This window comes from Schistocerca cancellata, chromosome 5 (genome assembly GCF_023864275.1).
Source record: "Schistocerca cancellata isolate TAMUIC-IGC-003103 chromosome 5, iqSchCanc2.1, whole genome shotgun sequence".
NCBI lineage: Eukaryota > Metazoa > Arthropoda > Insecta > Orthoptera > Acrididae > Schistocerca > Schistocerca cancellata.
The window spans coordinates 827726137-827750940 of NC_064630.1; the positions used below are offsets into that span (position 1 = coordinate 827726137).

General features: G+C 41.0%; 1 protein-coding gene across 4 annotated transcripts in view; it reads right to left on the bottom strand.

Annotated features, from left to right (window-relative positions):
- Positions 1–24804, bottom strand: part of LOC126187730 (peroxisomal acyl-coenzyme A oxidase 3-like) — a 135610-nt gene that overhangs the window by 58045 nt on the left and 52761 nt on the right. For all 4 annotated transcript variants that reach the window (XM_049928980.1, XM_049928978.1, XM_049928979.1 and 1 more), the window contains exons 8-10: positions 18893–19015; positions 11312–11432; positions 10969–11205 (exon numbers count right to left, since the gene is read on the bottom strand). In XM_049928980.1, the coding sequence (XP_049784937.1) occupies positions 10969–11205; positions 11312–11432; positions 18893–19015 (481 nt within the window). The remainder of the gene's footprint in view (positions 1–10968; positions 11206–11311; positions 11433–18892; positions 19016–24804) is intronic.

Below are 24804 nucleotides of genomic sequence, written 5' to 3' on the forward strand. Positions count from 1 at the left end.
TGGTCCAATTTATAATTTTGTTCGCTCATTATACTCTGTCTCATTTTGAAGACATCAATAGCCTCTAACACCAATATTTTAGCTCCTGTGGTCAGATATGATGTTTCCCAAGTCTTTGGCATACCTATTTCAGTCACTGTTGAACTTACCGGTAGGCCTACAATTTACACATTATCTCATTTCTGGGATATCCTAATTGGCGAGCCTCTTCAGATGTCATTCAGTTTCTTTTTTATGTTCACTGGACTTTCCTCATTAGTAAAAGACCTGAAAAGGTTTGTCTGCTAGCTAAAGTTCAAAAGTTGGTATAATGCAGACACTTTAATGTGATAGTTTTAGGTGGCAGGTGTTTCGAACTGTGGTTGTGTCAAATACTGGTACAGCGTCGGCCTGAGCTACCTCGTTTAAGACACTGCCAGCCTCAGCAAGCAATAGTGAGGTAGCTATTACGAAAAGCTTTTCACTGTTTATTGCTTGTACTTTTCTTATTTTGACGTGAGTGAAAAAACTAATTCTGATTCATCACAGAGTTAGATTATAACCATGAATATGCCAGAAGGGACTGGTGATCCTTCTGACAGTGTGTCAAGTTCTGCTTTCACAAAAACAAATAACATGGGTGTAGGCTGGCTGTACCATGAGATGGCTTGTTTCCCTACACTGCTCTCTCCTGTCTGGCAGTCAAAATTCTAGTCAGTTTAGACTTGCAGCCAACATCCAGTTTATAGTGTCTGCCCTCTGCACTATAGTGCGACCAGAAAACAAAATCTATTTACATATTTTGACCACAGTGGAAGTCTTCTCCTAACATTTTCCAGAAAAGGAAATACATGCACATTCATTCATATGCACACATGACCACCAGCAGCTTGAACTGGCACTGCAGTCCAAGCTGCCAGAGTTGGCAGTTATGTGTAAGTGAAGTGTGAGTTTTGCTTGCTTGTGTGAAAGAATGAATGTGTGTGTATGTGCATGTGTTTCCTTTTCTGAAGAAGGCTATGACTTAAAGATAAGTGTGTAACACCCTTTTCATTGTGCCTCTCTGCAACACAACGTCTCATCTTTAAGGTGGGTAGAAATAAGTCATTTTCCTTACATTGTTAATGTCAAGATAGACCTACTCGAAGGATCACAATGGTGTATCAGTATGTTATGATTTAATAATGTTTCAGAAATTAGGTGAATATGTAGCAATTTTCATATTCACATTTTCAAAGATGTTAACAATTTTCTATCAAGATTCAACAAAACAAAAATTTAAAACATTTCAAAGAATACAATATTTTCTGGTGGCACGGAACCACAGTTTCTCCAGTTCTACAAGAACTCTTCTAAGATTATATTTTATATGTAGTGAATCACCCAAGATCTTCCTGAACTCATAACCAAAAGATAAAATCAATTCTCTCCTGCTGCTTACGCCTGAGGAGTTAGTGCTGTACAGCAGTCAATAACTGTAGTAGAACACCTCAGTATTCTGTTATATATGATGGTAGTTTGAAATATTCAAAGAATTACCACCAAATGTCAGTGATAGGTGAGTTTCCCATGTAATAATAGGTCATACTTTGTGCATAAACACATGATGTGTAAATGCTCTGGGTTGAGACCTGTGGTGTGGATATCTCTCTGTTGTTCCCATGTAGTGATTTGCCAAGATGGGAAAAAAATCAAGATTCAACCAGTGTTTATGAACTTTGTAAAGAAAAGTATGAAAGCAAAAGAAATTCATTCCAATTTTCAGAACACAATGGGGGACTCTGCTCCTTCAATCCAACTGTTGCCAAGTGGACAATGAGTTTAAATTTAGTTGGGACAGTGCAGATGATCCAAATAGTGCCACCTGAGATGTGCCATTACTCCTGAAATTATTGCAAAACTGCATAAAATGGTCATGTAGGATAATCGACTGAAAGGCTGATAAATTGCAAAAGGTGTAGGGATGTTTTCTAAATGGGCATATCACATTTTTACAGAGGAACTGGATATGAGAAAATTATCTGCTAGATGGGCGCCATGACTCTTTGCAGGATCATAAACAGAGAAGAAAACTGGTATTTGATATATTGATTAGAAATAAAAAAGTACATGTTTCAGTTTCTTTTGAAAATTCACCTCCTAAGAGGTGAAATAGTGGATGAAAGATTTTATGAAAATTTTTCATTATGAAAGCATTTTGAAGCTAAATCTATAAAAATTTGTGTTTGGCTTCTCAGTTAGAAATAAAACATTAAGTGTTTCAGTGCATTTGGAAATTCAACCCCTAAGGGGGTGAAAGAAATGATGAAAATTTTTATGAAAAGATACTCTTACAGTAAACAATGGAAAAACCTATGCGGCGTCAACCTTCGTTAGTCACTGTCCGTCACTCCCCCCCCCCCTCCCCCCCCCCCCCCCCCCCCTGCTCACATTCCAGTACTAGACAGCCCCTCTATACATCAACGCACACTCTTTTTTACTTCTCTCCATTTTTGCTCCCTACCTCCACCCACCTCTACCCTCTGTCGAACCTTCTGCCTGTCTGCCTGCACCTAGCTGCCCTATCCTCTCTCCATCTCATCCCTGTATGCCTCACAAGCAGCACTTTAACGTCTCCCAACCCTACCATGTTACCCCTCCCCCTACCCATCCCTCAGCCTCCTCCTTACCTCCACCATCCAGATTGCTTCCCCCTCACGTGCAGCCACTTGTAGTCTGGACTGTGCAGCCAGAGATACGTTTGCATGAGCATGTGCATATGTTGTCGAATTTGGGAGAAGGCCTTTTGACTGAAAACTTACTTGTTTGACAAGCTTTTCGTTGTACCTATCTGTGACTCAACATCTCCATATATGGTGAATAGCAATCTAACCTTTTCATAATGTTGTTGTAGTAAAACATTTTTAAAATAAAAACTCTGAAAACTGGTAGAGGATGAATGTTTATATGGAAATATCACCACAAGAGCTCAAAAGAGAGGATTAACAAAAACCTCTGAATCCAATGACCAGAATTGCTTTTTGACCAGAAGTACATTCAGAAAAGCCTATGCTTCTATGGCCTCAATTAGTATGAAACATTTAGAAGGTGTTGTAATTTGTGAACTAAATCAAAGTAAGCTATTTAACAATCACTGTGAAAAATAACTGTCTTTGTCAGAATTGCATAAAAAAGAAAGGTATCTTCAATACATTAATTTTTCAGTAGGCTTAATATATTTTTATATAATTATTTTTGTTGTAATTACTATGAGAATAATCTTTAGTGGTGACAAAACAGATACCACATTTAATATGATTTCATGTACAGGGTCATCAATTTGAAATGAGAGAACTAGTACCAGGTGTAAGGCTGGCACTAATAACTATTAAAATTTTAATACCCTGGCTGCAGCTTAGTTTGTGTAGACTAGATACACTGTTCATAATGAGTACATTCACATGAGCAATGAGCATAATATCATGCAAATTCAGTTAAAGCAACAGGAAAAAATCTGTGCAGACTGTACACTCTACATGAGTAAAACAGAGTGTTCTAAGCTAGTTTTATTGATTAAAACTAATGGTATCATCTGTGTATAATCATAGCTCAGCTGCAGCATAAAATCCTGCTGTTCTCATGTACCTCCTGTCATGTAAACAGTTGTAGACATGAAACAAGTAACTATTTCAGTGAGAACTATGGACTTTAAAGCACAGACCTACACAGGCAGAATCAGTTAATGTAAATGTGTTTCTGGGTGTAGAGATCACTCCTGTAACATAGATGATGGTGATTTTTTGTCCACAGCTACAGTGGTCCTCTTCTGGGTCTGCTGGTATGCTGTGTTTACATTTGAAAATTCCAAGACGCACTAGGCTCCACCAAGAACAGCACGGATGCTATGTGCATTGCGGGAATGTAAATGGCAGATTCTTGTGTAAGTGACAAAAAGTATACAATATTGAAATCAGCAGGCCAGTAGCAAGATGCGTGTGGGAGAATCAGTATATATTTGACTTGTGTATCACATCAAGTCAGCAGTGGCTGAACAATACAAAAACTAAGATAATAAAATGAAGCAAGAATTGTGTACTTGCCAAACAGGCAGGGATGATAAAACACAAGATCGAGGAGGCCATTGAAATATTAAAAAACCTGTTGTGACTCGGCAATCTTTCAAAGTGCCGCCGTGCAGTTACGCGCGTCCTCTACATGCGGCGCTGTCTGCCAGTGATGCAGCAGCCGCGCCACCTAAGCGGCCAGCCAGCCAGCGGCCGCTAGACTTGGACTCAGTGCTGATTTTACTGTTGCCATGTACACATGTCTTACTTTGTCTACTTGTTCTGTGACTTACATGTATTGTGTCCTCTTTGAAATATATGTGTTCAACTTGGCGTTATAACAATTGGCGACAAGGTAGTGGATTTTTTCTTTTCATCGTTGAGCCCCGGGTTTCCATGCCTACTTTAGAGCAACTATTGCAAGGTCTCATTGAACAGCAAATGCTTCTCACATCGGCGATGCGCGATTTCGTCACAGCATCCAATGTGGGGCATCTCTCGTCGTTGTCTATACCTCCTTTTCCTCCTTACGATGAGACGGCAGAAGACTGGTCTGGTTACGAAAAACTTCTGCAACAGCACTTCTTGGCATTTCACGTCAAGGATGAACAAACATGTAAGTCTCTGTTCCTTTCATGAATTTCACCTCAAATGTATCGGTTGTTGTCGCAATTGGCTCCTTTGAAAGATCCTGCGTCTTTGTCCTTTGCTGACATGTGCTCACTTCTATCAGTATATTTTCAAATGCATACGCATGTAGTAGCCTCTCGTGTTGCCTTTTATCGTTATCAAAAACAACCACATCAATCCTATCGCGCTTGGGCTGCCCAACTTCATGGCCTCAGTAGGAACTGTCAGTTTGTTACTGAAGTTCACAAAGAATCCTACGCCGATTCCATGGTACAGGATGCTATTATCCGGTCGGCGCCCGACAAAGAAGTTCGGCAACGTGCCCTTCAGTTGGCAAATCCGACTCTAGATGAAGTCCTATCCATTGCGCAGTCTTTTGAAATTTCTTGCGCCGCTGTGGCGCAAATAGAGGCATGGGGTGACGTAGGGGAAGTACAACCTCTGTGCACTGTTGACGAAGCGTGCAGCGTCTCCCCGCCGGCCGACGTGGCTGCAGTACGCTCCAAAGCACAGCCTCGGCCTAACCGTAAACAAACCTCTAAGAAACTGCAGCAAAGCCCATGGCAACTTCCTTCACGTCTGCGGTGTTTTACGCAACATTCACGAGAAGATTGTCCACAATGTTGGGCCGTGTGTTACAAATCCAAAAAGAAGGGTCATGTGTCATCCATTTGCAAATCTGACCGCATACCTGATGTTCGTGAACGTGACGCTGATTCTGCTTCTGTGTTGTCTGTCAATGGTACTTCTTCCCTTTCAGGGAAGTTATTCCTCACTGTCCAAATCCTTGGTCGGGATGTTTGCATGCACGTGGATACTGGTTCTGCTGCCACTATCATTAATTCTCAGACGTATCTTCAGCTGGGTTCTCCAATCCTATCACCTGTCACTCAGCAATTACGGATGTACAATAAACAGAAGATTTCTCTCTTGGGACAATTTAATGCTGAGGTATCTTACAAATCCGTCATTCGCACTGTTCCCATATTTGTGGTCGACCAGAGTAATGCAGAGAATCTTTTTGGTTTCAATGCCTTTCACGTTTTTGGGTTCTCCATAGATGACTCTGTCAACATTGTCTCTGATGCTATTCCTTATGCTCAGTTAGATTCCTTGTCAACGACATTTTCGTCCCTTTTTTCTCCTGGGTTAGGCCGTGCAAATGACTTTAAAGTTCATATCATGCTCAAACACACTGTTTGGCCTAAGTTTTTTCGGTCTCGGCCCATTCCTTTGGCCCGTTGTGATCAGGTAAAACGGGAGCTGGATCGTCTCACTAATTCAGGGGTCTTGCTTCCTGTCACTTCCAGTGAGTGGTCCTCTCTTGTCATTGTCGTTGCTAAGCCCAATGGTGATATTGGTCTTGCACCTCCTTCACCAAGGGCACTGGGGTGTCTCTCGCACAAAATCTCTGGCGTGCTGTAATGTGTACTGGCCTGGCATCGACTCTGAAATCACACACATGGTCAGTGCCTGCGGCCGTTGTGCGTCACAGGCCGCTGCCCCGAAGTCATCTTTGTCACCGTGGCCTTCGCCTGAGAAGCCCTGGGAGCTTATTCATGCTGACTTCGTGGGACCTTTTTTAGGTACTTATTGGCTACTCGTAATTGACGCCTACTCTAACTTTCCTTTCATAGTCCGTTGCACGTCGCCTACCACCGCGGCAACCACAAATGCTCTAGCTTGCATTTTCTCTTTGGAAGGCCTTCCCTCTTGTTACTGATAATGGTCCACAATTTGCCTCTTCCGAATTGGTGGATTTTTGTGTCTGTCACAGTATCATGCATGTCACGGCCCCTCCGTTCCATCCACAGTCAAAAGGTGAGGCTGAACGACTGGTCCGCACATTTAAGGCTCAGATGGGGAAACTCCTGACTTCTTCTGTTGCTGAGGATGTGCTTCTCCAATTTTGTGGCTTCTTACCGTTTCACCCCCATGGGCGAGCACAGCCTGGCTGAGCTCTTACATGGCTGACAGCCCCACACACTACTTCATCTTCTGCGGCCTTCCACCTCATGGCCGCGGGTGCCTTTGCTTGGCCGGTTCACCGCCGGCGACCTTGTATGGGTACGGGGGTATGGCAGGTGGCCAAAATGGAACTCTGGCCACATCTTACAACACCGTGGCCACCGCCTGTATGAAGTCCAGACGGGCACAGATGTTGCAGTGCGTCATTCGGACCAGCTTCGGCCTCGTGTACCGGCAACACCTGTTCCGAATGCCGCTACACCACCTTCAGCTCTGCCTGACACTCGGGATCTTGGCATCTCTCATTACTCACAAAGCAGCCCTCTCACCATCATCTCAGTGCCAGCACAAGAACGGACACCACCAGGAGACGTGCCCTTGCAGGAACGGGATGACCATCATCTGTCGGAGCAACTCCACTCGCCTCCTTCTCCTACGGATGCCGACACATCACCCATGTCTCCTGTTATAACAATCGGACTTGCCACAACAAGCAGATTGGTGCACGGGGCCCCAGCAGATTTGACCTCCACGTCTCCTGTCATCTCGACCCGTTATCATCGGGGACACTTCCGTTCGTACGAGAAGCCTCCTCCTCGAGACTTTACGGCCAGTCAAACAACACCTATGGACATTAGCAATCTACAGGCCATCTCCATCAAGACCAGTGCAAAAAATTCAAAGGGGGGAAAAGTGTTGTGACTCGCCTATCTTTCAAAGTGATCCCATGCAGTTACACACTTCATGCGGATCCCAAAAGGACTCAATGCCCATGGATGATCAGTAAAGCGGCATTCCATAGCTGCAAGGGCAATGGTATGGTATGTTGGGGAAGTGGGAGACACAAGGAACATACACACCTACACAAAGATGAAATGCCACAGGACGGTAAGTGGCAGTTCACCCGTAAGTGCCCATAGCCAGCCTTATCCTCTCACACGTAGAGCATCAATGATCTTCAGGTGAGAAGATCTTGCTGTCCCTCCACAATCTGTGGCTAAGACATAGCACATTCTGTACCATCACCATTTAGGTGTGGCAACCACGACAGGTTGGAGATAAAAATAAGGCCCAGAAACATCACAGAGTCTTTAAAAGGGGAAATAATGTCCCACATACACAACTCAGGTAAATTAAAAATATGAGTAGAATGACTACAGCGAATACATACAAACTTCTAAGCAGGAAATGTAAAACCAGTCATTGAGCCCACTCCTCAATCTCTTCACTTTAAGTTGCAACTGACAACTCACTGCTGCAGTATTGGAGGATGAGCAGAAGACTGGATAAGGAGTATTGGACAGAACTGCTTACCTTGGACGTTATACTCTCAATGGCTATGGCAAAGATGGTGACATTTCAAACACTACCCTGAGGAACACTATTCTCTTGCAAAATGCTATCTGACAGCATGTCACCAATTCTGTACCTAAAAAGGTGTCTTGAGAGGAAGGACCAAATGAAGGTGGGGAGATGGCTATGAAAGCCCCTTTGAGTAGCTCACAGAATATTGTGCCTCCAAGTAGTGACACATAACCTTAGACAACGTTTTTTAAGTAGGAAAGCCTGATAGATTTTCACTCTAGCCAGGTCAGATTGTTAACAGCTGATCGACATATTCTGAATCCACACTGAGAGCGGGTAAGGATTTGACTAGTCTCTTAATGTCCATATCAGACGAAGGTTGACCACATGCGCCAGGGTCTTTCCCACAAAGCTCTTTAAGCTGGAACACATTCAGTCCAATATCAAAATTGCCTCTCACCACGTGTCTGGAAATTGGTCTGTCAGTCATATCAAATGGTTGTTGTTGTTATGGTCTTCAGTCCAGAGACTGGACTGATGCAGCTCTCCATGCTACTCTATCCTGTGCAAGCTGCTTCATCTCTGAGTAACTACTTTAATCTACATCCTTCTGAATCTGCTTAGTATAGTCATCTCTTTGTCAACTTTTACCCTCCACACTGCCCTCCAATACTAAATTGGTGATCCCTTGATGCCTCGGAATGTGTCCTACCAACCGATCCCTTCTCCTAGTCAAGTTGTGCCACAAATTCCTCTTCTTCCCAATTTTATCCAGTGCCTCCTCATTGGTTACGCGATCTACTCATCTAATCTTCAGCATTCTTCTGTAGCACCACGTTTCAAAAGCTTCTATTCTCTTCTTGTCTAAACTATTTATCGCCCATGTTTCACTTCCTTATATGACTACACTCCATACAAATACTTTCAGAAAGGACTTCCTGACATTTAAATCTATACTCGATGTTAACAAATTTATCTTCTTCAGAAACGCTTTCCTTGCCATTGCCAGTCTACACTTTAAATCCTCTCTACTTTGACCATCATCAATTATTTTGTTCCCCAAATAGCAAAACTCATCTACTACTTTAAGTGCGTCATTTTCTAATCTAATTCCCTCAGCATTACCTGATTTAATTCGACTACATTCCATTATCCTCGTTTTGCCTTTGTTGATGTTCATCTTATATCCTCCTTTCAAGACACTGTCCATTCTGCTCAACTGCTCTTCCAGGTCCTTTCCCATCTCTGACAGAATCACAATTGAAACACAGTAAAGAGATTTGCCCTGACACTGTTTGCAAGTACTGCAGCCTACTGTACTGGATTTGGGAGCCTCATCACGAGCAACAGACAGTGCAGAATCCAGCTACTGAATGGAGAATGGGCAGTTGTAGGACTCCAAATTGGTGGACTGGATGTCCAGCTTAACCGTCTCCATGGTGGTATCATAATGATGGAACACTGGATCCTGGCTGGCAGTAACAGTAGCCAGTGCAAAATGCTCTGCCATTGTCTGTGCAATGTCTCCAGGTGTTGTTTGGAGATACCAATGTTTCTACAATGCTGTTTTTTTAGGTAACTGACTGTCTTTAGCAGAAATCCTCGTGATGACTCCCATACTATTGTAGAACAAGTGGAATGGTTGATAAGTGTCCAGGAACACTTGCCATGAGCTTTTATTGCTCTCCTTGATAATGCACCGAGCCTGGGCCTTTGCCAATCAAAAGGCTGTTTGGTTTTTCTGCAGTTGTACGGAATGGAGAGGATGGCATAGACACACACCAGAGCAAACAGGCCACACTATTCAGACATGAGTATTACCAGCAAGAAACTATCACTTCTGATGTTCCTATGTCAGGAAAACAGGTATCTACACTCCATTTTCTGATAACTGCCAATCGTGGCTCATGCTAAATGGGACAATGGACAACAGTAGATCCCCATTCTTCCTACCATAGGAAACCAACCTAATAATGTTTCCCACTCCTTTTACCATGGAAGACCAATCACATCAACAGTTTTTTAAACCTGCGGCATGATGTCATGCCAAGTAGAGGGATTCTGATGAAATATCTGTACCTACATACATATTCTGCAAGCTACCACATGGCCAGGTACCACTACCAGTCTTTTTCTCTCGTGATCCACTCAAAAATGGAGCAAGGAAAAAATGACTATCTATGTGTCTCCATACAAGCCCTAATTTGTCTTATCTACTCTTCACATTAGTTCAGCAAAATATACACTGCCGGCAGTAGAATCGTTCTGCCATCAGCTGCAAATATCTGTTCCTTAAATTTCTCAATAATGTTTCATGAAAGGAACATCATCTTCCCTGCAACATTCCAATTTGAGTTCAAGAAGCATCTCTTAATGTTTGAATGTTGATCAAATGTTCTGGTAACAAACCTAACAGCACGCATCTTAATTGTTTCGATGTCTTCCTTTAATCCGACCTGGTCAGCTGCACTCTTCCAGTAGACTGAACTTATAAAAAACATATATATTATAACTTTATAACTTTGTGCACACACACACACACACACACACACACACACACACACACACACACAAAATATAATTGGACTCATGATAACACAGTACTCCAGTAAAAAGCTTCTATGATATTGGCTAAAGTTTTGGTGACAGTTATTTTACAAGATATGGTTATACATTCACAAAACTTTTATCTATACTGCATTTATGAACAAATTGTAACAGCACAACACACCACAAACATTTGTACCTTCATTTGTCTCCTACATTCCATTCTGTAATTGACATTTTCAAGTGTGATTTTGGAAGTGCAACAACCTAAAATAATATTTAGATGCTACTATGCATTTGAAATTCAACTGAGAGTGCTGAAGAAGAAAGTCATTCCTCCATTGCCTTACTCTTCCCTCTATTTCACTATAGTTTCTCTAGAAGGGAATATCTAACCTGATACTATATTATTCAGCATTAACCTTTTAGCTGTATTTTAAACAAACTTTAACCTAAACCTTTAATGATGCGTTATTTCATTACGATATCATCTTACTTTTTGGACTTGTTGCCTCTTCAACAGATACAGCCATAAATCTACTTCGAAGAATATCTGCAGCATCAGCCAAGAAAGAAATGGAGTGGAGCGGTGTTTTAAATTCATTGGGGCTGCCCTTGCCCTTCCTCCATAACTGAAGTAGCCAGTTACTTGTCTGCTGTACAAGCACATTGTTCTCTCCTTCATAAGTGCAGCTTGCATCAGTGTTGTTGCGAATTTCTCCAAGTGTAGTTACTGAAATAGGAAATCATTAGAAAGCAAGTCACACATCTGCTGTTCCTAGCCTTGCATTATGATTTATATCACAATACTGTCAAAAGATAACAATTTCAAAGGTTACCTTTCAGATAACCATAGTGTCCACAAATATCAATGCACTGTTTAAGACCATCTCGTGCTATCCACCCTGTTAATGGCTTGGCAGCAGATGACAGGGCATGAATTTCAGGACCTAATGCTGCCTGAAAACAAAGAAAATAACATAGTATGTAAGACTAAGAGCAGGATTAGTAAAAATAGTTATTCTCTAGACCTCATTAAGAAACTACAGTACACAGATATATCTATTGGTTATTTCATATCATATTTTTTTCAGAAATTCTTGAATTTCAATATACTGTTGATTTTTGCTTGTCAAATCCAACACAAAACCTTCAAACGGAAGCACAATACATATCATAGCATAAAATGTAACTGCTATATTATCGCAAAATGTCTTGTCATTATCACCATAACACAAAAGGAACACAAACGATGAGCTACATAGAATAAGGATTGTTTATGTGATTGCTACAGTAAGAGTAAGTAATGAGTACTTCCTACAATTTGCTGAAATAAAGATAGGAGATATGCTCAGAAATCTTTAAATGCATAAATTCTGAATACTGTGGGACTATGATTAATCTCTGTCATTCAGTGATGACGTTCACAACACATCAATAAATTGAAATTTATACTACTACTACTACTACTACTACTACTACTACCACCACCACCACCACCACTTCACTTCTCAGACATCATTATTTTTTATGTATTCACATTAATAAAATAACACCACAACTTTAATGGATGTATACATAAAAATAATACATCACATGATATAGAAATAAAATTAAAATAAATATACTTCAGATAACTATCTCAATATACTGGAACAGGATACACAAAACTAGTTGTAAAAAATCAAACAATAAACAACAGAGTTCAGAAATTTATTTGGACCAGAACTGCTTCAGCACATGCGATACACCAAGCTCCCTCTTATCCAAGTGCAGTTTTTCCAGCTCATGGATTATCTGTGCACAGTTCGTCTTGTGGATTACCTGTGCACAGTTCATCAATTTTTGAAGAAAATAAAACATAAAAAAGCAACAAAGCCTGAACTATCCTGTTATAATTAGAATGAATATTTTTCTTTTAGAATACAAATTTCTGGTTGTGAAGACATAGGTTACAACAACATCTGTGAGTGGTTAAGCCTACGAATTGGGATTTTGGCAGCAAAGTGGCCCAGGTAGTGTATTACACTTTTGTGACCTCGCTGCACAAATACCTGTAAGTTAGTCTTAGCCCGCTGAAAAAGGACAATTATAATTGAGTGACATCTGCACAAACAACTGGAAATAAAAATTGTATTTCTTGTTTATTGTCATAAAGAGATTAGATACCTTTCTCTTGGCTGTGCAACAAGGTGTGGCCACATAATGCAGCAGCATCTCACAAGTTGCACAATGCACATCTCCCAGGGAATTGCTAGTGCCCTGGCTACCCCACCTGAGATCTGAAGGCTCCGCAAAATTGATTATGATTCCATGAAAGAGTTACTCAATGAAAAAAGATTTTTTTTAAATATGAAACAATGGAAATTCCAGGTGGGAATATCAACAATGTAGGAAATGATAGATTGCTACTTACCCTAAAGAAGACACGTCAAGTTGCAGACAGACACAACTAAAAGATACTCACATGTAACTTTTGGCCAGAGCTTTTGTCAGTAAACACACACACACACACACACACACACACACACACACAATAATTTCCAGCCAAAGAGGCAGGAGCTGGTAGTCGTGTGTGCATGACGTGTTCTTGCTTGTATATTATTATTTGCATGATGATTCTGATGGTGTAATCAGATTTTCAATATCTTTATTAGTTTAAAGTTTAGTATGTGACTTTAAATTATACAAGTAACACCCAGCAACGAATTTCCAAAATCTAAATGGTTCTTCTGATTTCGTCAATCTACGTGTCTTTACAAAGCTATTAGTGTAAACCTAAACTGGTATGAATTAATTACAGGCACGTAACTTAAATAGTACATTAGTTATTGGAGGTCAAAGTGGTCCATTACTATCGATCGCGTCAGGCCATAAGTACTCCACAGTTACACAAAAAAACGGTAGCAGCATGCTTATAAATATATTTATTTGTCTATGTCTTTATTTATATCCAATATATACTATTCATGAAGAAATTGGTTAAATATTTACTGTGTTTTTGAAAGCACAGAGACATTAGGCTACTGGCCTACCATCTGTTCTATTCCTTTGATATATGTTTATTTAATTTGTTTATGTATCTAATAATTTCTGTTAGAGCGTGTTTATGGTCCATCCGTAGGAATATTTATTTAATTTCAAGTATTTAAATGTAAATCCAGTATTTCGTACGTGTTTAAATATGTCTGTGAGTGTACATCAGGGTGGAGACATGGAGGGAGCGCTCTAGCCAATCACAGCACCCGTTAGTGGTGAGACTGTATGGAAGTGGGGAAGGAGGATGGTTTCCAGAGAGGACACGGGGAAGTTCTGGAGAGTACGACACTGGGCACGGGAAGTGCTGGACGCGACGGACACACAGTCACGAGAGGGACTTTGAGAGTGTTGAGTGGTTTACGTGTGGTCGCGGCAGATAGAAATATTTCGTAGTGCTGACTTGTACACTTGTGAGATTTCCGTGGCTTCTACAGTGAAGATGTATCGTGTACTTAGAAGTGAATATCTCGTGAGCTTTGCTGTTATTCATAACTAATTACGTGCAGTAGGAATCTATTGTTTCCCTGTTATTCAACTTACATTTTATTTAATTGCTGGACACCAATAAGTGTTTTCCAGAAATATACTGCATTCTCAAAAGTACTTCTACTATTGTACTCATCATTTAAAGTAATTAAGATAATACCTGCAGATTTTATTTAACTGCAATTTTTCATTTATAAATTTATATGTTACTTTCATAATTCACAATTGCCGAGTGATAGAAACCTTCGACCATTTGATTCATGTGTGTATTCTTATCGTATACTGTAGACTCAGCAGTATTTGGCCTGTAATGTGGCAACTACGTATCCCAGCACCTAGACAACAAAACCAGCCAAAACTTTAATACTGAAACTCTGAGTCTGAGGGAATGTATTCTATTGGAAAGCCTGTATGGTTCAGGGCAGCTCTCCACACTGGTCTGTCTCTTGCAAGTGTGCTCATATGTGCATAACTACTGCACTTACACAGTCATTTAAACCTACCTATTGCAGCTTTGGTCTTTCCTCAAAATTGTTTGCTCCCCACAATTCCCTCTGCTACCAAATTAGCTTCTGTATGAAGAAATTATTCTCTAAGTAGATAGAAATTGATGCAGCAAACTTGTGGACAACAAAAGGCCTCAGTATCTTAGGCAAAATAACAACTGTGATGCAGAGTTTCTCATGTAAGTAAACAAATACAAAAGACTGTTTGACAGAATAGTTAAGCAAGTAAATCTGTCCCAAATGCCACAAACAAATCGAAGGCTGTATAGCAGACTGTCAAGACACAACTAGGTGCTGAGGAAACTACTCATTTTAATCTTACGTTAAAAATTGATGGGGAAAGTGTTACTAATGCCACCTAGACCTGTGATTAATTTGACAGGTACTTTAAAGCTGCAAATAAAATTGATGAATTCTCTCCTCTTTATATAGACTCCAACAGACTGCAATATACATCTGGAGAATTTAAATTTACTCATGTACCTTGTTATAAAATGGCTAGCATTACAAAATTCGAAAAATCTGAAATTCCAACAAAAATAATTAAGGCTGGATGTCATAATATTCTGCCCCAACTTTGCTACAGAGTAAATCAGTTATCTTATGAGGGTTGCTTCCCTGACAGGGTGAAATATGCACAAGTTTAACCTATTCATAAAAGAGGCAGACTGGATCAGATTTCTGCCCAGTATAAATATTATCAATTTTTCTAAAATATTTGAGAGAACAGCATGTAATCAATTAGAAAAGTCTAAAGAAACTCATAACATTATTCTGAATAATCAATGTGGATTTACAAGGGGCAAAATATTGTGCTTACTAATAACGAACCAACCACTAAAACAAGCAAATGTCTTGATAACATGCTGTGACCTCACTAAGGCATTTGAAACGATAAACCACAAGCTGCCACTTCGTAACGTGTCTGCTTATGATTTCTAAGGAAAATATTTCTCATTCTATTTCAAAACTAGGAAACAAAGGGTAGTTACACAACAAACCGGTGAGAGAGTTTGTTTTATATGGAAGGAGATACAAGCAGATGAACAACAACCAGGTTCAATACTAGGCCCAAGGTCCACTACTGTTCCTGTGTTACATAAATAACATGACATGGCAGATAAATACAGAAACAATTCTGTACACAGATGACTCAATGGCAACAATTTGCAGGGGGAGGTGGTAGGGATTCAGTAACTAACTCTAAAAGATCTTGAACCCTGAATAAACACTAAAACGAAACTGAACCTTACAAAAGCACAAACTGTCCATTTCAGGAACAAACAACTAGCTGGGAATGACAATGGCCATGAGTGTGTGTGTGTGTGTGTGTGTGTGTGTGTGTGTGTGTGTGTGTGTGTGTGTGTGTGTGTGTGAGAGAGAGAGAGAGAGAGAGAGAGAGCACACACACACTTTGTCTCTCGTCTGATGGCGGACTTTGACAGCTGATATTTGTCCAACAGTCTCTATTTAAATGGTCCTTTCTGGCATTCAATGACTTCTCTTCATTGTGAGTGGCAGCCTATTCTAATTTGTATTGTTATTCCATTGTGGATTTTCCACTGTATAAACTATTTACTTATTGATTCATCATAGGAGCATCTTACAATGACACAGGATTTGTCATCGTAATACAATGAAAAAAGAAAGCTCAAAAAATTTACACACACACACACACACACACACAGGATATATGTTTCTATGGTGGCAGTACAGGTGTTGGACTGTGGCCTTGCTGAAGTAATCTTCCCAGCTTGTGCCTGAAATGATTTAGGAAAACTATGGAAAAGCTAAATCAGGATAACCACACAAAGTACAATGTTCTTTCGGCCACACACAATTTGCACCAGATAACTAATATAAAACACAGTTTTGCATTGTGTCACTATACAAGCTACAGACAACATCTCAAGTCTCATCGATGGCTGAATATATATCACAGGTCAGGCGTGGCCAAGATTTGCACACCAGGAGTGTGGTTGCACTCCACGAGTGCATCTGAGTCTGGTCAGTCTTCCCCCGCCACTATGCTATTCTGTGCAGTTTCTTGAGTGAGGCTGCACATGCAGGAAACTTAGGAAGATGTGTTTGCAACACAGTAGAAGTACATTACATAGTGCTAATATGGCAAGCGGAACTACAAAAACCTTTACATACAGGAATTTAAGTTGTGATGTCTATAAATTTATATGCATTTCATTGTATCATATGTAATATATCTAGAACAATGGTTTGTGATACAGTCAATCACATGGAGTTATGCAATTTCAAATCTGTGGCACCTGAACACTGGTGTGAAACTGTCAGTTTCATTACAGAAAAAAAAGTTCGCATACGTGTTGAACCAAACATTGAAATAACTTTAGCATCTTGTCTGTACAGTCAATGATACTGTTCTATAGGTGACATTTTATAAAATGTCTTGGAAAAATCTGGACTGGACAAACAGGTTGTTGAGCTGAGTGCTACACAGTACATCTATCAGCTCAAGTTGGAAGTAATAAGGTATATTAGCAGCCAAAAGCGAGAACGATCTGAGAAATAAATCGAAATCTGTCTTCAGTCATGCAATGTCCTGGAATCTCTTTCTGAAATCATGACAAAATGTCCCCATCACTAAACAACAGACAGACATGCCTCATCCACAAATGACTGTCTTGAATTACAGAAAATGTTCCAAGTCATGAAACTGAAGCTGATTTTTCCATAGGATCACTTTTCGTTTGATGGCATCAATTTTACCTGCCACCTGTTACCAAATGATTCTCCCCCTGCATTAAGAGATTTAATGAATTCAGGTACTATGCACTTTTAACCACAAAAGATTTTGTTGCCACTCTACTTACTGTTAATTCAGTTTTCTGCCCAAATGGTTGCATTCATTTCAGCCAGCATTCACTGTCATTTGTGAAAAGACAAGTGTGTCATATCGTCTTTCAGGCTAGTGTTGTAATAACAATCCAGTAAATGTTTTTCCAGTCCATTATAGTCCGATGGTATATTAAGCACTTTGCATGGCCTCTAAACGATATGAAAAGTAAGGCAATTCCCATTCAGCATTGAACAATGTGACTTCTTCACTTTTCATTTTTTAGACAAGTGTGTAGATGTCATAGTATTCCTAAGGCAGAACATAAATCAAATTTAATGTAAGTAATATTTATTGTTCATGAACTGCTTGGCATCTGACAAGGTGAATGCTTTCCTCACGTGGCACCCGGCTGCAGCCTTCATTTTCCTCTTCCCTTTCATCTGTCAGTCCAGTTCACTTCCGTGCTCGGAATGCTATGCAGGAGCACGATCAGAGTGCTCGTGCTCTTGGAGCAGTGTTTGGCCTGGCCTGTCATAATTAAATTATTACGGAAAAGAGCTGCTCAATGCCGACATTGTTAAATTTCTTGGGGTTATTATAAATGGACTGATAATGTCGATTGTGTAGTGAAGTGATTAAACAGTTCTGCTTATGCAATGAGATACTTTCTAAATAATTTTAATTGACTTAGCTGTTCAGAAGACTGTATCATGCTTATGTTTTTTTATCAATTGTTAGATGCAACCTAATTTTTCAGTCTGTTGAAAAAGCAAACCTCCTCAAAGTGTAAAGACTACAGAAAAAAGAAATATTCTGAGCTATGGCGGGTACAAACAACACCCAATCAAGCAAACCATTATACAAGAGCCTTGACTTAATAACAGGTTCTTTTCTGTTTGTACATAAAATACTTCTCTTTGAGCTAAAAAGCCACAGATTTTCAAGGTAAATTCTTTTACACATGCTTATGAAATGAGGCATATTTCAGACTACATGTTGTCTTGTCATGAATAGCTTGTTTGAAAATGTCCCATATATCATGACTATAGAGATTTGCAGTAAAATATGGTCCAAGGACACGGACTACAAGCTAAAAGCCACAGAAGCAAAAAATGAAAAATACTGACATATAAAATGTTATTACAGTGTGGAAATTTTATACAATGGAAACATATGTAGCAGCTATCAAACATTTTTACATTGTAATGCCACTCTCTTTTAATAGATGTATGTGCTCTTTTTATAATACCTACATGCATATATAAACTACAGATGTGAACACTGAAAACACTTAAAAACAAATAAGATTACAGTGTGGAAGATTTTGAGAAGGAGAAAGTCATGTAGCACCTATTTAGATTTTTACATTCTAGTCCATTTATGTGTGAGCACACACTACCAATATAGTTGTATAACTGCTATTATTGATGAGTCACCAGTGTTTTACTCAAATGATTGCATATGACATGTTATGTACCAATAAAGATGATACTGTATTCTATGCTATTCTTATCATTTGTACCAATATCCCAGCTTATGTCCACATGCACCAACAAGCACAACAAACTTTTTCTTACCAGTTCCTCCTTATTTGATCCAAGGAATGTCTTTATTTGGAAATCAGCCATCAGATTCGAAAAAAAGTCAGAGAAGATCTTCAGTGCATATGTTGCAGCCAAATATGTAATCAGCTGCCATTGCTGTTAACAGAAAGCAAATATTATAGGAACAATTTATTGTTCCATCACATTTCTTCTATATAAATGATTGTAAATGTCCCTTTTGGGCCATGACAAAACATTAAGCCAATAGGTAATAAATTTTAGTGGAAGAAAACACAATGTGTTTGGTTATCATCCTTAATTGTGAAATTTTCTACCAAGAAGTGAAAGAAAAATTCAGTAACATGATTAAGTGTTCTTGTTTAGCCCTACTACAGAACTGAGTTTGTAAGGCCATATATTGCTTTCTTTGTAGACCATTCTTCACAGAAGGCAGACTGAGCAACTTTAGAAGGTTTCTGTCAGAAAAGTGATTCAACAAACTGTTAAGAGCAACATTCTCAAAACTTTTTTGAGAACACCCGAAGGAAAGAAGGAAGGAACAAAGGGAATGAGCCCACAATTAAAGGTTAGTTGCCTATTTCAATGTTTATAATCTGACTCATCAACTAATTACAGTGGTAGCTGAATGTGTGCTATCAGTGCAGATGCAGGAAACACTACACCTGTTTCGAAAAATCACTGGTCGTGCTTCCGCTATATTAGAATAGATAAAAAATCAACTTACTAAGCAGTGGCAGGATAAAATATAAACACTTATAAAGGAGCCAGTGTTTCCTCCTTCTGCCAGAAGGGTTGAAGGGGAAGGAAGATGAATGAAGGAAAGGAAATGGGAGGGTTTGGAAAAGATGCCAGAACCTCAGGTCGTGGGAGTCTTAAGGGATGGAATGAGAAGGAAAGAATCATTGCTGAAGACTGCACGGAACAAGGGAAGAATCCAGACGGCACATGTGGTGAAACAGGCACCAATATCATGAGTGTCATGTTGTAGAGTATGATCTGCAACAGGATATTGCACATTGCCAGTATACACACTCTGTCTATATTCACTATAGTCATACCAATGTAAAATGTCAAACAGTGTTTACATAACATCTGGTACACGATACGTGTCATTTCACAGCTCCTTTAAGTTGTACGGACACAGACTCTAACACACTTATTTAATGATGATTCCTCGTCCACAGAAACAATGGCATTGTAGACGTATAGTAAGATATACCAATGTCTCTGTTATAGGTCTCACATCTGAAATGTCTGATACACAATAATCTCTCAACTGTTAAATGTCTCAAGGCCAACTACAGTGTCTACTTTAGTACCACAGCCACAATTACCATGTCGATTAGCGTCTGTGTTTGTAAGCATGAAATTCAATACACATCTTCTACAGACTGAAGGACCATGCAAAATCACTTGGGCACCTACTCCATTCTTCATACTAATAGCAATATTATAAATTGCTTTATACACTGTAAAGTGCAAACACCTTCTCCTCTTATACTAATGTACCTCTCGGCATCTCTGTGAGTCTCGCTACCACTGCAACATACTTTGATATAGATGTGCCCTAGAATGGTGTAGTTTGCTTATCTGCGATACTTAAGAAGAGCGTTAAGGAAGGAGCCTGGCAGGCAGGGCTGCTAGTCATTACTTGAGCCCTGCTGGGCTAAAAGTCACTTCTGGTAGGTTGCGTAAGCCGTGCTGTGGTTAGATAAGGGAGTGCTATATAAGTTACATTTCTCTTAAGACGGCTTCAGTCGTCAAGCAGCCACACTTGCAACAGCATTGACAGAGACTAGTGATGACGCATTATTATAGAAGAAGGCATTTGGGCCTTACAGTATATAAAGCTTATTTATAATATTGCTATTTATAATATTGCTATTAGCACAAAGAATGGAGTACGTGCCCAAGTGATTTTGCACGGCCCTTCAATCTTTTGCGGATGCATACTGAATTTCATGCTTACGAATGCAGACGCTAATCAACATGGTAATGGTTGGGTTACAGCGGCTGTATTACGTGGTATTAAAGTAGACACTGTAGCTGGCCTTGAGACTTTTAACAGTTGAGAGGTTATTGCATATTGGACATTTCAGATATGTGAGGTCTATAACTGAGACATTGGTACGTCTTACTATATGCCTAAAATGTCGTTGGTTTTCAGGACACGGAATCATCATAAAATAAATGAGACAGAGTCTGTATCCGTATGGCTTAAAGGAGCTCTTAATTGCAGCAAGATTCAAGTTGTTGGTGATGTTACGCATTATTATAGAATTTGAAATAAAATACTTATCCTTTCCTTATCTCCCATCAGATGGCTCTCCCTTTGACAGCATATGTTTCCCCAGTTACAGGGTTGGTAGAGGTGGTGGTTAGTTGGTTTAAAAGGGGGAAAGGGAGGGGGGGAAGGGACCAAACTATGAGGTCATTGGTCTCTTGTTCCCAGTAAAATAATTACACAGGGGAAAGAAGAACAGAAAGGAGACATACAGCACAATAACAGGAGAAAGGAAGAGAACCACAAGAACAACAGAAGGACAGCCAACACTACTATGGTCAAAGCAGGAAAAGAAAACCACTGAGAGAAGCAAGAAAAAGGTAGAAGGGGTAAAAACAAGAGAGCAGATGACCGTGACTGGCCGACCATGAGGATAAAAATGAAAAGCCACCCACTCTGCGACACATTAAAACATCCACCTTAAAATCATTAGAGTGGAGAACACAAAGGGATAAAGGACATGTACTAAAACTTATATAGAATGATGAAACCCACCATCAGGTATAAAATGTAAAACTAAATTAGCCAATGAGACGTTGTCAGCTAAAATTAATGGCAATGTGGCCAGTAACTGAAGAGTCCGCTGCAGGGCAGCCACAGAAGGACAGCTCACCAAAATATGGGCCACCGCACTGACACTGAGGCGGGTCATCACAGTACATGAGGTAGCCATAGGTCACCCAAGTGTGGCCAATGCAGAGCCGATAGAGAACCACAGAATCCCTGAGACAGGCCCACATGGAGGACTGCCACACATTTGTAGTCACTGGCACACAGTTTGTTGTGCGTGCTGAACTTATGCCATTTCATCTCCAAAAGCCGCAAAACTTTGCGGCATAGTACTGAATGCAGGTCAGTTGCAGAGAAGCCAATCTCCACATGTGTTTTCCGTGTAGCCTGTTTGGCCAGCCTGTCAGCAAGTTCGTTGCCGGGATTCCGACGTGACCTGGGGTCCAGAAAAACACCACTGAACAACTGGACTGTTCCAAGGCATAGATGGATTCCTGGATGGTCGCTACCAAAGGATGATGAGGGTAGCACAGGTCGATAGCTTGTAGGCTGCTTAAGGAGTCAGTACACACAAGAAACGACTCCCTAGGGCATGAACGGATGGGCCCAAGAGCACGAGATATAGCCACCACAGCTTGGCAGTGAAAACACTGCAGCCATCCGGCAAGGAATGCTGTTCAGTATGTCCTCTGTGGACATACGTGAAGCTGACGTGAGCATCAGTCATCGGGTTATCAGTGTAAACCACTTTGTGGCCTCGGTACATGTTAAGAATCGAGAGGAAGTAGCAGCGGAGAGCTACGGGGTTAAGTGAGTCCTTAGGGCCATGTGAAAGGTCCGTGCAAAGCCACGGCCTAGGTTTACACCATGGAGGTGTACATGAATGGACCTCAACTATAGGTGGTAAAGGCAAGAACCCAGTTTGGAAAGAAGGGATCGGACATAAACCACAATCAGAAGCCCTGACCTAGGCTGCTGATGCAGGAGATGAACCGCCATGGGTGGGAAAAGGAAACGGTGATTCGGACACACATGAGAACTACGAACGTGTGCAACGTAACTGGCCAGCAGTTGTGCACACCTAACCTGCAATGGAGGGACTCCAGCCTCCACAAGGACACTGGTCACCGGATTCATCCTAAAAGCTCCTGTTGCTAGGCGAATGCCACAGTGGTGCACTAGCTTGAGTAAACACAATGCTGAGGGCACTGCCAAACCATAAACCAGACTTCTATAGTCGAGACGGGATTGAACAAGGGCTCTGTAGAGCTGCAGCAGCGTAGAGGGATCTGCACCCCAGTTGGTGTTGCTCAGGTAGCAGAAGACATTGAGGTGCTGCCAGCACTTCCACTTAAGCTGACGAAGGTGAGGAAGCCAAGTCAATTGGGCATCGAAAACCAGCCCTAAGAATTGATATGTCTCCACTACAGTGAGTGGATCATCATTAAGGTAAAGTCCTGGTTCTGGACGAATGGTAGTATGCCGACATAAGTGCATAACACATGGCTTTGCAGCTGTAAACTGGAAACCATGGGCTAGAGTCCATGACTGCACCTTGTGGATGGCTCCCTGTAGGCGCTGCTCAGCACCACCAGTACAAAATGCAGAAGTCGTCCGCATACAAAGAAGGTGAGACGGACAGCCTGACAGCTGCTGCTGGACCAGTAATGGCCACTAAAAATAGACACACACTCAATACAGAGCCCATTCTCCTGGATATGGGGGGAACTATGGAAGGCACCAACTTGGACACAGAAAGTACGAAATGACAGGAAATTTTGGATAAAATGTAAATAAGTTATACACAACTGCAACCAGTCACTTTTTTCAATAATAATGCTTTATTACATTAACCGGTTTTTGAACCCTTTCAGGTTCATCTTCAGATGATTTCGGGAGGATCCGGGAAGTTACATCATTACTGGTAGTAGCATAATGCTGGGTGCTGGTTTGCGACAGTATAGGCGGCTTTTTTCGTATCTGTCTGCCTCCATTTTGATGTCCAGAACACTTTCACACGAACTATATTAGTTCACACTTTAACAGTGACACTTTACCAGCATCCAGCATGCGCTTTACAACTGTTAAAGGCTGTGAGGTGCTCCAGGTAACGGTGCTGTTTACGCCACTGTGGAGCTCACCGACGCTCGTTAATTGCTTCAGCGACTTCCGGTGACTACCGAGTGACAGTCTTTTGCCAGGGGCATCCTAAAGAGCGAGTGCCCGTGTTTTCTGCCACAGAAACGATTGTTGTAGTCACCTGCTCAACCATCACATCAATGTTACCATGTGGGGGAGATTCAACGGTGACAGCAGAGGTGAAAGTTTCCCAGTCTGCCTTGTTTAAAGCTTATCTGGGCAGATGTCTGTGAGCCTGACGCTGGGACAGGAAGATGGGAAAGTGGTCACTACCACACAGGTCATCATGTGCTCTCCAGTGGATAGATGGGAGGAGTCCTAGGCTGCAAATTGATAAATCGATGGCCAAGTAACTTCCACGAGCCACACTGAAATGTGAGGCAGCCCCAGGATTTAAGAGGCAGAAGTTGAACGGAGACAGTAAAGTTTCAACATCTCTGCCTCGGCCAATAAGTACGGTGCCACCCCACAAGGGTGTTAAAATCCCCAAAAGCAGGAAAGGTTCAGGGAGTTGATCAATCAGTGCAGTTAATACATTGAGGGATACTGCACCATCTGGAGGAAGATATACATTGCAGACAGTTATTTCCTGTGTCGTCCTTATTCTGGCAGCCACAGCTTCAAGATGGGTTTGAAACGGCACAGTTTCACTACTGACCGAGTTTAGGACATAAATGCAAACTCCACCTGACACTCGAAAGAGTCGCTACGGTTCCTGTGGTATCCCTCATAGCTGCAGAGGGCAGGGGTCTGCATTGCTGGGAAGCAGGTTTCCTGGAGGGCAATGCAGAAAGCAGGTGTAAAGCTTAACAGCTGCCGCAGCTCAGCCAGGCGGTGGAGAAAACTGCAGTAATTCCACTGGAGGATGACATCGTGAGACTGGGAAGGCATGTAACATTCAATGAGGCAGTTTACACCTCAGGGTCACCTGCTGCCACCAAGTTTTCGCCTGAGCAGTCTATATACATTGTGTCTGAGGGTCCAGCAAGAT